Source organism: Oncorhynchus keta, chromosome 11 (assembly GCF_023373465.1).
Source record: "Oncorhynchus keta strain PuntledgeMale-10-30-2019 chromosome 11, Oket_V2, whole genome shotgun sequence".
Lineage (NCBI taxonomy): Eukaryota > Metazoa > Chordata > Actinopteri > Salmoniformes > Salmonidae > Oncorhynchus > Oncorhynchus keta.
In genome coordinates this window covers 32,341,923-32,357,685 of record NC_068431.1, presented here as the reverse complement: position 1 = coordinate 32,357,685, position 15,763 = coordinate 32,341,923, and the positions used below count along the sequence as shown (strand labels likewise).

Here is a 15,763-nt window from a genome sequence, read left to right as displayed (position 1 = left end):
ATGTGTAATCACCTGCTGTTCCAGCTCCACCTGCCTTACCTCCAGCTGGGTGAATTTGTCCTTCATTTCAATGAGGGAGTGGTAATCTGAGCTGGGAGGTTGACTCTCCGCTGGGGGTTGCTCGTCTGTGGGGTTACATAATGAAGAGGTCTGGTCTGACCCGCACGGGGTGGGGGTATCTTTATCAAGGGAGAGCTTCTCCTGCTAGGCTAATTCTTTAATTTGGTGGAAGTCCAGCTGAAACTGTTTGGCGTTACCCTGTACAAGTACTGTTCCGGACTTATAGAGGTTTATATTAGCTGACTCAGAGTCCTCGTTGTCAAGTATTCTGAGTTTCCACCCCTCGTTAACCCCCCCTCTCTTAACAAAGGGGTAGTGTGCTAATATAGCACTGTGCCATGCCAGGGGATGGTTTGTGTGGAAGATAAGGTTGCTGATGTTCCCATTTTTGTAATAGTCAGCAAAAAGTGTCTCTTGATTTTCCAAAAGGAGCTTCATTTTGTAATCTTTTCTTGCTTTATCATTCTTTACATGCACAGGGTACTGTATTTTAATTACCTCTGAACAGCTGTAGGGAGCTTCTAAGGCCTCTCCATTTGGTTGGGGTAGACTGTGTGACTCGCCTGCCATTGGTGGGCGAATGGGCTTTGACACCTCTGACTTGACACGTCAGTGCTAGTTGAAGCTGTATCAAGCTTGGCAGAATTATGTTACATTTACATTACATTTAAGTCATTTAGCAGACGCTCTTATCCAGAGCGACTTACAAATTGGTGCATTCACCTTATGACATCCAGTGGAACAGCCACTTTACAATAGTGCATCTAAATCTTTTAGGGGGGTGAGAAGGATTACTTATCCTATCCTAGGTATTCCTTAAAGAGGTGGGGTTTCAGGTGTCTCCGGAAGGTGGTGATTGACTCCGCTGTCCTGGCGTCGTGAGGGAGTTTGTTCCACCATTGGGGGGCCAGAGCAGCGAACAGTTTTGACTGGGCTTGAGCGGGAACTGTACTTCCTCAGTGGTAGGGAGGCGAGCAGGCCAGAGGTGGATGAACGCAGTGCCCTTGTTTGGGTGTAGGGCCTGAGCAGAGCCTGGAGGTACTGAGGTGCCGTTCCCTTCACAGCTCCGTAGGCAAGCACCATGGTCTTGTAGCGGATGCGAGCTTCAACTGGAAGCCAGTGGAGAGAGCGGAGGAGCGGGGTGACGTGAGAGAACTTGGGAAGGTTGAACACCAGACGGGCTGCGGCGTTCTGGATGAGTTGTAGGGGTTTAATGGCACAGGCAGGGAGCCCAGCCAACAGCGAGTTGCAGTAATCCAGACGGGAGATGACAAGTGCCTGGATTAGGACCTGCGCCGCTTCCTGTGCGAGGCAGGGTCGTACTCTGCGGATGTTGTAGAGCATGAACCTACAGGAACGGGCCACCGCCTTGATGTTTGTTGAGAACGACAGGGTGTTGTCCAGGATCACGCCAAGGTTCTTAGCGCTCTGGGAGGAGGACACAATGGAGTTGTCAACCGTGATGGCGAGATCATGGAACGGGCAGTCCTTCCCCGGGAGGAAGAGCAGCTCCGTCTTGCCGAGGTTCAGCTTGAGGTGGTGATCCGTCATCCACACTGATATGTCTGCCAGACATGCAGAGATGCGATTCGCCACCTGGTCATCAGAAGGGGGAAAGGAGAAGATTAATTGTGTGTCGTCTGCATAGCAATGATAGGAGAGACCATGTGAGGTTATGACAGAGCCAAGTGACTTGGTGTATAGCGAGAATAGGAGAGGGCCTAGAACAGAGCCCTGGGGGACACCAGTGGTGAGAGCGCGTGGTGAGGAGACAGATTCTCGCCACGCCACCTGGTAGGAGCGACCTGTCAGGTAGGACGCAATCCAAGCGTGGGCCGCGCCGGAGATGCCCAACTCGGAGAGGGTGGAGAGGAGGATCTGATGGTTCACAGTATCGAAGGCAGCCGATAGGTCTAGAAGGATGAGAGCAGAGGAGAGAGAGTTAGCTTTAGCAGTGCGGAGCGCCTCCGTGATGCAGAGAAGAGCAGTCTCAGTTGAATGACTAGTCTTGAAACCTGACTGATTTGGATCAAGAAGGTCATTCTGAGAGAGATAGCGGTAGAGCTGGCCAAGGGTGAGGTTGAAGAGTTTTAGAGAGAAAAGAAAGAAGGGATACTGGTCTGTAGTTGTTGACATCGGAGGGATCGAGTGTGGGTTTTTTCAGAAGGGGTGCAACTCTCGCTCTCTTGAAGACGGAAGGGACGTAGCCAGCGGTCAGGGATGAGTTGATGAGCGAGGTGAGGTAAGGTAAGGGAGAAGGTCTCCGGAAATGGTCTGGAGAAGAGAGGAGGGGATAGGGTCAAGCGGGCAGGTTGTTGGGCGGCCGGCCGTCACAAGACGCGAGATTTCATCTGGAGAGAGAGGTCAGAGCACAGGGTAGGGCAGTGTGAGCAGAACCAGTGGTGTCGTTTGACTTAGCAAAAGAGGATCGGATGTCGTCGACCTTCTTTTCAAAGTGGTTGACGAAGTCATCTGCAGAGAGGGAGGGGGGGGGAGGATTCAGGAGGGAGCAGAAGGTGGCAAACAGCTTCCTAGGGTTAGAGGCAGATGCTTGGAATTTAGAGTGGTAGAAAGTGGCTTTAGCAGCAGAGACAGGGGAGGAAAATGTAGAGAGGAGGGAGTGAAAGGATGCCAGGTCCGCAGGGAGGCGAGTTTTCCTCCATTTCCGCTCGGCTGCCCGGAGCCCTGTTCTGTGAGCTCGCAATGAGTCGTCGAGCCACGGAGCGGGAGGGAGGACCGAGCCGGCCTGGAGGATAGGGGACATAGAGAGTCAAAGGATGCAGAAAGGGAGGAGAGGAGGGTTGAGGAGGCATAATCAGGAGATAGGTTGGAGAAGGTTTGAGCAGAGGGAAGAGATGATAGGATGGAAGAGGAGAGAGTAGCGGGGGAGAGAGAGCGAAGGTTGGGACGGCGCGATACCATCCGAGTAGGGGCAGTGTGGGAAGTGTTGGATGAGAGCGAGAGGGAAAAGGATACAAGGTAGTGGTCGGAGACTTGGAGGGGAGTTGCAATGAGGTTAGTGGAAGAACAGCATCTAGTAAAGATGAGGTCGAGCGTATTGCCTGCCTTGTGAGTAGGGGGAAGGTGAGAGGGTGAGGTCAAAAGAGGAGAGGAGTGGAAAGAAGGAGGCAGAGAGGAATGAGTCAAAGGTAGACATGGGGAGGTTAAAGTCGCCCAGAACTGTGAGAGGTGAGCCGTCCTCAGGAAAGGAGCTTATCAAGGCATCAAGCTCATTGATGAACTCTCCGAGGGAACCTGGAGGGCGATAAATGATAAGGATGTTAAGCTTGAAAGGGCTGGTAACTGTGACAGCATGGAATTCAAAGGAGGCGATAGACAGATGGGTAAGGGGAGAAAGAGAGAATGACCACTTGGGAGAGATGAGGATCCCGGTGCCACCACCCCGCTGACCAGAAGCTCTCGGGGTGTGCGAGAACACGTGGGCGGGCGAGGAGAGAGCAGTAGGAGTAGCAGTGTTATCTGTGGTGATCCATGTTTCCGTCAGTGCCAAGAAGTCGAGGGACTGGAGGGAGGCATAGGCTGAGATGAACTCTGCCTTGTTGGCCGCAGATCGGCAGTTCCAGAGGCTACCGGAGACCTGGAACTCCACGTGGGTCGTGCGCGCTGGGACCACCAGATTAGGGTGTCCGTGGCCACGCGGTGTGGAGCGTTTGTATGGTCTGTGCAGAGAGGAGAGAACAGGGATAGACAGACACATAGTTGACAGGCTACAGAAGAGGCTACGCTAATGCAAGGAGATTGGAATGACAAGTGGAGTACACGTCTCGAATGTTCAGAAAGTTAAGCTTACGTAGCAAAAATCTTATTGACTAAAATGATTAAAATGATACAGTACTGCTGAAGTAGGCTGGCTGGCAGTGGCTGCGTTGTTGACACTACACTAATCAAGTCGTTCCGTTGAGTGTAATAGTTTCTACAGTGCAGCTATTCGGGGGCTAGCTGGCTAGCTAGCAGTGTTGATTACGTTACGTTGCGTTAAAAGAACGACAATAGCTGGCTAGCTAACCTAGAAAATCGCTCTAGACTACACAATTATCTTTGATACAAAGACGGCTATGTAGCTAGCTATGTAGCAAATCAAACCGTTGTGCTGTAATGAAATGAAATTAAAATGTGATACTACCTGTGGAGCGAAGCGGAATGCGACCGGGTTGTTGAGTGGGAAGTTATATTCGGTAGACGTTGGCTAGCTGTTAGCTGTTAGCTGTTAGCTAGCTAGCAGTGTCTCCTACGTTAAGGACGACAAATAGCTGGCTAGCTAACCTCTGTAAATTAAGATAATCACTCTAAGACTACACACTCTAAACTACACAATTATCTTGGATACGAAGACAGCAAAGACAACTATGTAGCTAGCTAACACTACACTAATCAAGTCGTTCAGTTGAGTGTAATAGTTTCTACAGTGCTGCTATACGGTGGACGTTAGCTATGTGGCTAGCTGCTGGGCAGTAGACTACGTTAGGACGACGAAATACGATAATTACGCAATTATCTTTGATACAAAGACGGCTATGTAGCTAGCTAAGAAGAAATTGCTAAGATTAGACAAATCAAACCGTTGTACTATGATGAAATGTAATGAAAAGTAATGAAAAGTAATACTACCTGCGGACCGAAGTGCGAATGCGACCGCTCGCTCCAACCCGGAAGTAATGTATTAGAATTCAGTCCTTATAAAGTTGTTGTGTATTTTTCTTCTTGGCTTTTGGAAATAAAATATAGTTTCAGACTAAACATTACTCACTCAGTTCCAGGTTGGATGGTGTTTTCAGGGGTCTGTTGTTTTCCAGAGAATTTGCTGTATAGAGTAATAATCCTTGGTAGTTCCGTAATTCCGTCCAAAATCAGGTTGCAGGTTTTAAGTTTTGATTTGAAGTAGGGGTTATGTTGTAGAGGGTAGAATCCAGTATGTGTTCCTGACAAAAAATCCAAGTTTATCTAACTCCTAATCTATCTTTTTTTTAACTTGTTAGGGCCGTGGTTCCGAGGTGGGAACATCAATCAGCGGAAATTTCAAGTGCGCCACGTATAGTTTTTGATAAAACTCAAACTTTCATTAAAATGCACATACAATGTACTGAATTAAAGCTACACTCGTTGTGAATCTAGCTACCGAGTCAGATTTGTAAAATGCTTTTCGGCGAAAGCATGAGAAGCTATTATCTGACAGCATACACCCCCAAAGTACAGCAACGCTACTTAAAACGACACATTTTGCGATAGCCGGGGGCTACTCAAAACGCAGAAATAAAATATAAAACATTCATTACCTTTGACGAGCTTCTTTCTTGGCACTCCTAGATGTCCCATAAACATAATTTGGGTCTTTTTTCGATTAAATCGGTCCATATATAGCCTAGATATCGATCTATGAAGATTGTGTGAACAACGGAAAGAAATAGCGTTTTCTAACGTAACGTAATTTTTTTTAATTAAAAAAGTTGACGATAAACTTTCACAAAACACTTCGAAATACTTTTGTAATGCAACTTTAGGTATTAGTACACGTTAATAAGCGATAAAATTGATCACGAGGCGATGTCAATTCTATAGGTGTCCGTCTGGAAATCATGTCCGGATAAATCTCAACCAAAATATCCGGTCGGATACCTGAAGAAATGGCCTGTCTCTTCTTTGTTTGACCAAGAAACAAATCGTAGGCAAATGACAAGACTGTTGACATCGTGTGGAAGCTGTAGGTATTGCAACCTCAACCTTTAATCTGGTTCACCTTTAACAATTCTAGGAAGTGGCGCATGGATATTTTTTTCCATTTTCAGTGATCAGATTTTCCTGCACTTTTCGATGAAACGCACTTTCTGTTATAGTCACAGCCGTGATTTAACCAGTTTTAGAAACGTCTGAGTGTTTTCTATCCACACATACTAATCATATGCATATACTATAGTCCTGGCATGAATAGCAGGGCGCTGAAATGTTGCGCGATTTTTAACAAAAAGCTGCGAAAATTCGCAACTTCCCTGTTAAGAAAATGCTGAAAAATGCAGGAGCTCATCTGATCCTGTCTCTCCCTCTCTCTCCTGTCTCTCTCTCTCTCGTGTCGCTCGCTCTCTCCTGTCTCTGTCTCTCCTTTTGCTCTACAGGGGGACATAGAGAAGGGTCTGGAGATGAAGAAACTGGTTCTGTCTGGCTTCCTGGCCAGTGAGGAGATCTACATCAACCAGCTGGAGGCTCTACTACTGGTGACACACACGCGCGCACATGCACACGCACGCACACACATACACCTACCTTAAGAGTGCTGTTTGTATGGGACAGTACAGGACAGCATTAGCCCCTCAGGCCAGTGGCTCCAATTAGAGCCGCATCGGAGGGTGGGTTTCCAAAAGCACTGTGTTTTCAAGAAGCCCAATTACTTATCTCTGGGAGTGCTATTAGTGGTTAGGGGTCAGTCACATTTAGAACGGGACAAGCAAAGTGTTTCCCCAGACAGAAAATTACAATGACTGTCCAACTGCAGCGTGATGCAACTGCAGCATGATGTCACATCCTGTCTCTCTCTGCAGGAATGTATGTTCAAAGTTTAGCCTTCTTACATCACATCATGAGCAACATCATGACATTAAGCACTGAACAGGGTCCAATATCCAGTTTTTCAGAATGGTTTTAAAGACCACAACCTCCTCATCCTCCAGTAGATCCTGGTTCCTCCCAGGTGTAACCTAACGCTTATCTTCCTGCAGTGCTAGGGTTGAGGCTTATCTTCCCGCAGTGCTAGGGTTGAGGCTTATCTTCCCGCAGTGCTAGGGTTGAGGCTTATCTTCCCGCAGTGCTAGGGTTGAGGCTTATCTTCCCGCAGTGCTCGGGTTGAGGCTTATCTTCCCGCAGTGCTCGGGTTGAGGCTTATCTTCCCGCAGTGCTAGGGTTGAGGCTTATCTTCCCGCAGTGCTAGGGTTGAGGCTTATCTTCCCGCAGTGCTAGGGTTGAGGCTTATCTTCCCGCAGTGCTCGGGCAGAGGCTTATCTTCCCACAATGCTAGGGTTGAGGCTTATCTTCCCGCAGTGCTAGGGTTGAGGCTTATCTTCCCACAGTGCTAGGGTTGAGGCTTATCCTCCTGCAGTGCTCGGGTTGAGGCTTATCTTCCCGCAGTGCTCGGGTTGAGGCTTATCCTCCTGCAGTGCTAGGGTTGAGGCTTATCTTCCCGCAGTGCTAGGGTTGAGGCTTATCTTCCCGCAGTGCTCGGGTTGAGGCTTATCTTCCCGCAGTGCTCGGGTTGAGGCTTATCTTCCCGCAGTGCTCGGGTTGAGGCTTATCTTCCCGCAGTGCTAGGGTTGAGGCTTGTCTTCCCGCAGTGCTAGGGTTGAGGCTTATCTTCTTGCAGTGCTAGGGTTGAGGCTTATCTTCCCGCAGTGCTAGGGTTGAGGCTTGTCTTCCCGCAGTGCTAGGGTTGAGGCTTATCTTCCCGCAGTGCTAGGGTTGAGGCTTATCTTCCCGCAGTGCTAGGGTTGAGGCTTATCTTCCCGCAGTGCTAGGGTTGAGGCTTATCTTCCTGCAGTGCTAGAGTTGAGGCTGTTTGACATGTGTGTGTTTGTCCTGATGAAGTCCAGTGGGCCCGGACGGTCTGGGTCCGTTTCCTGGTTGTGTTTATCTGGTTTGGTCCTCCACCAGCGCTCTGCTCAGACAGACTCTGCTGTCCGTCTCAATGAAAACGAAGCCATCTGGCTTCATCCTGCCAAGGTGGTGTTACCTACCTGAACACTGCATTAGCCTGTGAATAACTCATGGTTATGTCAATGGGTCAAAACAAGTGTATTTCGGCCAAAGCATCATCATTTGTGAAGCTGATGTACTCTAAGCGTATTTTGAACAGTGACGTTATTGTTATGACACTGATTTTCAACCTGGATGAGTGTGACCTGACCTGGTGATGTGATTCTGTTTTGATTGGAGGGAAGAGATGGATGATCCCAGGCTTATCAAGTCCAGATAAGAATTCAGAGAGCTGTGATCTCACTGTAGTACATAAAGCTTACAGATGTTTTTTACCAACATTTTTGGATGTTTTTTCCTGTCTGTAATCGTGGTCTGTTCAGAGCGGTTTTTCCCTCCGTGCTGGAAGGAACAGCAGTCCTGTGTTCTCTTATCTTTAGTCATGCTGCAGTGCCCTAATGTCACGAAAGGACTACACTGGACCACTGCCCAGGATAATGATTACTTATCTGTTGACCACTGCCCAGGATAATGATTACTTATCTGTTGACCACTGCCTAGGATAATGATTATTTATCTGTTGACCACTGCCTAGGATAATGATTATTTATCTGTTGACCACTGCCTAGGATAATGATTATTTATCTGTTGACCACTGCCTAGGATAATGATTATTTATCTGTTGACCACTGCCTAGGATAATGATTATTTATCTGTTGACTACTGCCCAGGATAATGATTACTTATCTGTTGACCACTGCCCAGGATAATGATTATTTATCTGTTGACCACTGCCCAGGATAATGATTATTTATCTGTTGACCACTGCTCAGGATAATGATTATTTATCTGTTGACCACTGCCTAGGATAATGATTATTTATCTGTTGACCACTGCCTAGGATAATGATTATTTATCTGTTGACCACTGCCTAGGATAATGATTATTTATCTGTTGACCACTGCCCAGGATAATGATTACTTATCTGTTGACCACTGCCCAGGATAATGATTATTTATCTGTTGACCACTGCCCAGGATAATGATTACTTATCTGTTGACTACTGCCCAGGATAATGATTATTTATCTGTTGACCACTGCCCAGGATAATTATTATTTATCTGTTGACCACTGCTCAGGATAATGATTATTTATCTGTTGACCACTGCCCAGGATAATGATTATTTATCTGTTGACCACTGCTCAGGATAATGATTATTTATCTGTTGACCACTGCCCAGGATAATGATTATTTATCTGTTGAAAGTGTCAGTGCTTGTTTACAGACATACACATATATTAACTCTCTTGTGTCTGTCTGTCTGTGTGTGTGTGTGTGTGTGTGTGCAGCCCATGCGCCCCCTGAAGGCGACAGCCACCACGTCCCAGCCGGTGCTGACCATACAGCAGGTAGAGACCATCTTCTATAAGATCCAAGACATCTTTGAGATCCACAAGGAGTTCTACGACGCCCTCCTCCCTCACATACAACAGTGGGATGAGAAGGTCGCAGTCGGACACCTCTTCAAGAAACTGGTAAGACTGGCAATCAACCTATCAATCCATCAACTCATTATCAAGCCCTTGATTTAGTGAATTAGGTGTGTTAGGCTGCGTGCAGACAGGCAGCCTAATTCTGTGATCTCTTTCACACTCACTTTTGACCAATCACATCAGATTTTTTCACGTTAGCTTTTATTCCAGATCTGATTGGTCAAAGGACCAATTAGTGAAAAAAATATCATATTTGGGGTGCCTGTCTAAATGCAGCCTTAGTAGCACTGAGTTGTAATACAAACCTGCACCCCGTGAGTCCCAAGAAGGCTTGAAGAACAGGAAGTTGAAGGACAACTTAGTCTAGTTCCAATAAATCACTGTTTTGAGTGACTATTCACCTTGTTGCAGTAAAATGAAGCACAAGTAGATATGGTGGTATCACATTCCTCTGTTCAAACTCTGCTTCTGTTCAATCTACAGTCTATACCCCTCTAGGATAAACATTCAATTAGACCAGGTTCTGCCGAGCCATTAGTCCCTAGTCTTCTCCTCTCCTCTCCTCTCCTCTCCTCTCCTCTCCTCTCCTCTCCTCTCCTCTCCTCTTTTTTCCTTTTCTCTCTCCTCTTTTTTCCTTTTCTCTCTCCTCTTTTTTCCTTTTCTCTCTCCTCTTTTTTCCTTTTCTCTCTCCTCTTTTTTCCTTTTCTCTTTTCTCCTCTTCTCCCTTTTCTCCTTTTGTCTCTTCTCTTCTCCCCCCTTCTCTTTTCTCCTCTTCTCCCTTTTCTCCTTTTGTCTCTTCTCTTCTCCCCCCTTCTCCTTTTGTCTCTTCTCTTTTCCCCTTCTCTTTTCTCCTCTCCTCTTTTCCCCTTCTCTTTTCTCCTCTCCTCTTTTCTATCTTCTCTTTTCTCCTCTTTTCTATCTTCTCTTTTCTCCTCTTTTCTCTCTTCTCTCTTCTCTCTCTTCTCTTCTCCCCCCTTCTCTTTACTCCTTTTCTCTCTTCTCTTCTCCCCCCTTCTCTTTTCTACTCTTCTCTTTTCTCTCTTCTTTTCTCCTCTCCTCTTTTCTCTTCTCTTCTCTCCTCTTTTCTATCTTCTCTTTTCTCTTTTCTCCTCTTTTCTCTTCTTCTCTTCTCTTCTACTCTTTTCTCTTCTCTCCTCTTTTCTCTCTTCTCTTCTCCCCTTCCCTTTTCTCTTTTCTCTTCTCTCCTCTTTTCTCTCTTCTCTTCTCCTCTTCCCCTTTCTCTCTTTTTCTCTCCTATTTTTCTCTCTTTTCTCTCTTCTCTTTTCTCTCTTCTCTTCTCTCCCCTTCTCTCTTCTCTTTTCTCCTCTTTTCCTTTTCTCTCTTCTCTTCTCTTTTCTCTCTTCTCTTCTCCTCTCCTCTTTTTCTCTTTTCTCTTTTCTCCTCTTATCCCTTTTCTCCTTTTGTCTCTTCTCTTTTCTCTCTTCTCTTCTCCTCTTCCCCTTTCTCTCTTTTTCTCTCCTATTTCTCTCTCTCTTCTCCTCTTCTCTTCTCCTCCCTTCTCTTTTCTCCACTTCTCTTTTCTCCTCTTTTCCTCTCTCCTCTTGTCTTTTCTCTCTTCTCTTGTCTTTTCTCTCTTCTCTTCTCCTCTTGTCTTTTCTCTCTTCTCTTCTCCTCTTGTCTTTTCTCTCTTCTCTTCTCCTCTTGTCTTTTCTGTCTGTCTTCTCTTTTCTCCTCTTTTCCTCTCTCCTCTTGTCTTTTCTCTCTTCTCTTCTCCTCTTGTCTTTTCTGTCTTTGTCTTCTCCATATGTCCCTCCTCCACTCTTTCTCTCCCTCTTCCTCTCCCTATGTCTCTCCTCCACTCTTTCTCTCCCTCTTCCTCTCCCTATGTCTCTCCTCCACTCTTTCTCTCCCTCTTCCTCTCCCTGTGTCTCTCCTCTACTCTTTCTCTCCCTCTTCCTCTCCCTATGTCCCTCTCTCCTGTCTTTTCTTTCTCTCCCTCTTCCTCTCCCTATGTCCCTCTCTCCTGTCTTTTCTTTCTCTCCCTCTTCCTATGTCCCTCCTGTCTTTTCTTTCTCTCCCTCTTCCTCTCCCTATGTCTCTCCTCCACTCTTTCTCTCCCTATTTCCCTCCTCCACTCTTTCTCTCCCTCTTCCTCTCCCTATGTCCCTCCTCCACTCTTTCTCTCCATCTTCCTCTCCATATGTCCCTCCTCCACTCTTTCTGTCCCTCTTCCTCTCCCTATGTCTCTCCTGTCTTTTCTTTCTCTCCATCTTCCTCTCCCTATGTCCCTCCACTCTTCCTCTCCCTATATCCCTCCACTCTTTCTCTCCCTCTTCCTCTCCCTATGTCTCTCCTCCACTCTTTCTCTCCCTATTTCCCTCCTCCACTCTTTCTCTCCCTCTTCCTCTCCCTATTTCCCTCCTCCACTCTTTCTCTCCATCTTCCTCTCCATATGTCCCTCCTCCACTCTTTCTCTCCCTCTTCCTCTCCCTATGTCTCTCCTCCACTCTTTCTCTCCCTCTTCCTCTCCCTATGTCCCTCCTCCACTCTTTCTCTCCATCTTCCTCTCCATATGTCCCTCCTCCACTCTTTCTCTCCCTCTTCCTCTCCATATGTCCCTCCTCCACTCTTTCTCTCCCTCTTCCTCTCCCTATGTCTCTCCTCCACTCTTTCTCTCCCTCTTCCTCTCCCTATGTCTCTCCTCCACTCTTTCTCTCCCTCTTCCTCTCCCTATGTCCCTCCTCCACTCTTTCTGTCCCTCTTCCTCTCCCTATGTCCCTCCTCCACTCTTTCTCTCCATCTTCCTCTCCATATGTCCCTCCTCCACTCTTTCTGTCCCTCTTCCTCTCCCTATGTCTCTCCTGTCTTTTCTTTCTCTCCATCTTCCTCTCCCTATGTCCCTCCACTCTTCCTCTCCCTATGTCCCTCCACTCTTTCTCTCCCTCTTCCTCTCCCTATGTCTCTCCTCCACTCTTTAGCTCCCTATTTCCCTCCTCCACTCTTTCTCTCCCTCTTCCTCTCCCTATGTCCCTCCTCCACTCTTTCTCTCCATCTTCCTCTCCATATGTCCCTCCTCCACTCTTTCTCTCCCTCTTCCTCTCCCTATGTCTCTCCTCCACTCTTTCTCTCCCTCTTCCTCTCCCTATGTCTCTCCTCCACTCTTTCTCTCCCTCTTCCTCTCACTATGTCCCTCCTGTCTTTTCTTTGTCTCCCTCTTCCTCTCCCTATGTCCCTCCTCCACTCTTTCTCTCCCTCTTCCTCTCCCTATGTCCCTCCTCCACTCTTTCTCTCCCTCTTCCTCTCCCTATGTCCCTCCTCCACTCTTTCTCTCCCTCTTCCTCTCCCTATGTCCCTCCTCCACTCTTTCTCTCCCTCTTCCTCTCCCTATGTCCCTCCTCCACTCTTTCTCTCCCTCTTCCTCTCCCTATGTTTCTCCTCCACTCTTTCTCTCCCTCTTCCTCTCCCTATGTCTCTCCTCCACTCTTTCTCTCCATCTTCCTCTCCCTATGTCCCTCCTCCACTCTTTCTCTCCCTCTTCCTCTCCCTATGTTTCTCCTGTCTTTTCTTTCTCTCCCTATGTCTCTCCTCCACTCTTTCTCTCCCTCGTCCTCTCCCTACGTCTCTCCTGTCTTTTCTTTCTCTCCCTCTTACTCTCCCTATGTCCCTCCTCCACTTTCTCTCCCTCTTCCTCTCCCTATGTCTCTCCTGTCTTTCCTTTTTCTCCCTCTTCCTCTCCCTATGTCCCACCTGTCTTTTCTTTCTCTCCCTCTTCCTCTCCCTTTGTCCCTCCTCCACTCTTTCTCTCCCTCTTCCTCTCCCTATGTCTCCCCTGTCTTTTCTTTCTCTCCCTCTTCCTCTCCCTATGTCTCTCCTGTCTTTTCTTTCTCTCCCTCTTCCTCTCCCTATGTCTCTCCTGTCTTTTCTTTCTCTCCCTCTTCCTCTCCCTATGTCTCTCCTGTCTTTTCTTTCTCTCCCTCTTCCTCTCCCCATGTCTCTCCTGTCTTTTCGTTTTCTCCCTCTTCCTCTCCCTATGTCTCTCCTGTCTTTTCTTTCTCTCCCTCTTCCTCTCCCTATGTCCCTCCTGTTGTTTCTTTCTCTCCCTCTTCCTCTCCCTATGTCCCTCCTGTTGTTTCTTTCTCTCCCTCTTCCTTTCCCTATGTCCCTCCTGTTGTTTCTTTCTCTGCCTCTTCCTCTCCCTATGTCTCTCCTGTTGTTTCTTTCTCTCCCTCTTCCTCTCCCTATGTCTCTCCTGTCTTTTCTTTCTCTCCCTCTTCCTCTCCCTATGTCTCTCCTCCACTCTTTCTCTCCCTCTTCCTCTCCCTATGTCTCTCCTGTCTTTTCTTTCTCTCCCTCTTCCTCTCCCTATGTCTCTCCTGTCTTTTCTTTCTCTCCCTCTTCCTCTCCCTATGTCTCTCCTGTCTTTTCTTTCTCTCCCTCTTCCTCTCCCTATGTCCCTCCTGTTGTTTCTTTCTCTCCCTCTTCCTTTCCCTATGTCCCTCCTGTTGTTTCTTTCTCTGCCTCTTCCTCTCCCTATGTCCCTCCTGTTGTTTCTTTCTCTCCCTCTTCCTCTCCCTATGTCTCTCCTGTCTTTTCTTTCTCTCCCTCTTCCTCTCCCTATGTCTCTCCTGTCTTTTCTTTCTCTCCCTCTTCCTCTCCCTATGTCCCTCCTGTTGTTTCTTTCTCTGCCTCTTCCTCTCCCTATGTCCCTCCTGTTGTTTCTCCCTCTCCCTCTTCCTCTCCCTCTTCCTCTCCCTATGTCCCTCCTGTTGTTTCTTTCTCTGCCTCTTCCTCTCCCTATGTCCCTCCTGTTGTTTCTTTCTCTCCCTCTTCCTCTCCCTATGTCTCTCCTGTCTTTTCTTTCTCTCCCTCTTCCTCTCCCTATGTCCCTCCTGTTGTTTCTTTCTCTCCCTCTTCCTTTCCCTATGTCCCTCCTGTTGTTTCTTTCTCTGCCTCTTCCTCTCCCTATGTCCCTCCTGTTGTTTCTTTCTCTCCCTCTTCCTCTCCCTATGTCTCTCCTGTCTTTTCTTTCTCTCCCTCTTCCTCTCCCTATGTCCCTCCTGTTGTTTCTCCCTCTCCCTCTTCCTCTCCCTCTTCCTCTCCCTATGTCCCTCCTGTTGTTTCTTTCTCTGCCTCTTCCTCTCCCTATGTCCCTCCTGTTGTTTCTTTCTCTCCCTCTTCCTCTCCCTATGTCTCTCCTGTCTTTTCTTTCTCTCCCTCTTCCTCTCCCTATGTCTCTCCTGTCTTTTCTTTCTCTCCCTCTTCCTCTCCCTATGTCCCTCCTGTTGTTTCTTTCTCTGCCTCTTCCTCTCCCTATGTCCCTCCTGTTGTTTCTCCCTCTCCCTCTTCCTCTGCCTCTTCCTCTCCCTATGTCCATCATGTTGTTTCTTTCTCTGCCTCTTCCTCTCCCTATGTCCCTCCTGTTGTTTCTTTCTCTGCCTCTTCCTCTCCCTATGTCCCTCCTGTTGTTTCTTTCTCTGCCTCTTCCTCTCCCTATGTCTCTCCTGTCTTTTCTTTCTCTCCCTCTTCCTCTCCCTATGTCCCTCTCTCCTGTCTTTTCTTTCTCTGCCTCTTCCTCTCCCTATGTCCCTCCTGTTGTTTCTTTCTCTCCCTCTTCCTCTCCCTATGTCCCTCCTGTTGTTTCTTTCTCTCCCTCTTCCTCTCCCTATGTCCCTCCTGTTGTTTCTTTCTCTCCCTCTTCCTCTCCCTATGTCCCTCCTGTTGTTTCTTTCTCTCCCTCTTCCTCTCCCTATGTCCCTCCTGTTGTTTCTTTCTCTCCCTCTTCCTCTCCCTATGTCCCTCCTGTTGTTTCTTTCTCTCCCTCTTCCTCTCCCTATGTCCCTCCTGTTGTTTCTTTCTCTCCCTCTTCCTCTCCCTATGTCTCTCCTGTTGTTTCTCCCTCTCCCTCTTCCTCTCCCTATGTCTCTCCTGTTGTTTCTTTCTCTCCCTCTTCCTCTCCCTATGTCCCTCCTGTTGTTTCTTTCTCTCCCTCTTCCTCTCCCTATGTCCCTCCTGTTGTTTCTTTCTCTCCCTCTTCCTCTCCCTATGTCCCTCTCTCCTGTCTTTTCTTTCTCTGCCTCTTCCTCTCCCTATGTCCCTCCTGTTGTTTCTTTCTCTGCCTCTTCCTCTCCCTATGTCTCTCCTGTTGTTTCTTTCTCTACCTCTTCCTCTCCCTATGTCTCTCCTGTTGTTTCTTTCTCTGCCTCTTCCTCTCCCTATGTCCCTTCTGTTGTTTCTTTCTCTGCCTCTTCCTCTCCCTATGTCCCTCCTGTTGTTTCTTTCTCTCCCTCTTCCTCTCCCTATGTCCCTCCTGTTGTTTCTTTCTCTGCCTCTTCCTCTCCCTATGTCTCTCCTGTTGTTTCTTTCTCTCCCTCTTCCTCTCCCTATGTCTCTCCTGTTGTTTCTTTCTCTGCCTCTTCCTCTCCCTATGTCCCTCCTGTTGTTTCTTTCTCTGCCTCTTCCTCTCCCTATGTCCCTCCTGTTGTTTCTTTCTCTGCCTCTTCCTCTCCCTATGTCTCTCCTGTCTTTTCTTTCTCTCCCTCTTCCTCTCCCTATG

At 47.7% G+C, this 15,763-nt stretch overlaps 1 protein-coding gene across 4 annotated transcripts in view; it reads left to right on the top strand.

Annotated features, from left to right (window-relative positions):
- Nucleotides 1-15,763, top strand: part of LOC118390706 (active breakpoint cluster region-related protein-like) — a 315,098-nt gene that overhangs the window by 136,891 nt on the left and 162,444 nt on the right. For 3 of the 4 annotated variants that reach the window (XM_052456994.1, XM_052456995.1, XM_052456996.1), the window contains exons 3-4: nucleotides 6,189-6,287; nucleotides 9,106-9,291. In XM_052456994.1, the coding sequence (XP_052312954.1) occupies nucleotides 6,189-6,287; nucleotides 9,106-9,291 (285 nt within the window). The remainder of the gene's footprint in view (nucleotides 1-6,188; nucleotides 6,288-9,105; nucleotides 9,292-15,763) is intronic. The other variant, XM_052456997.1, reaches the window with a different exon arrangement.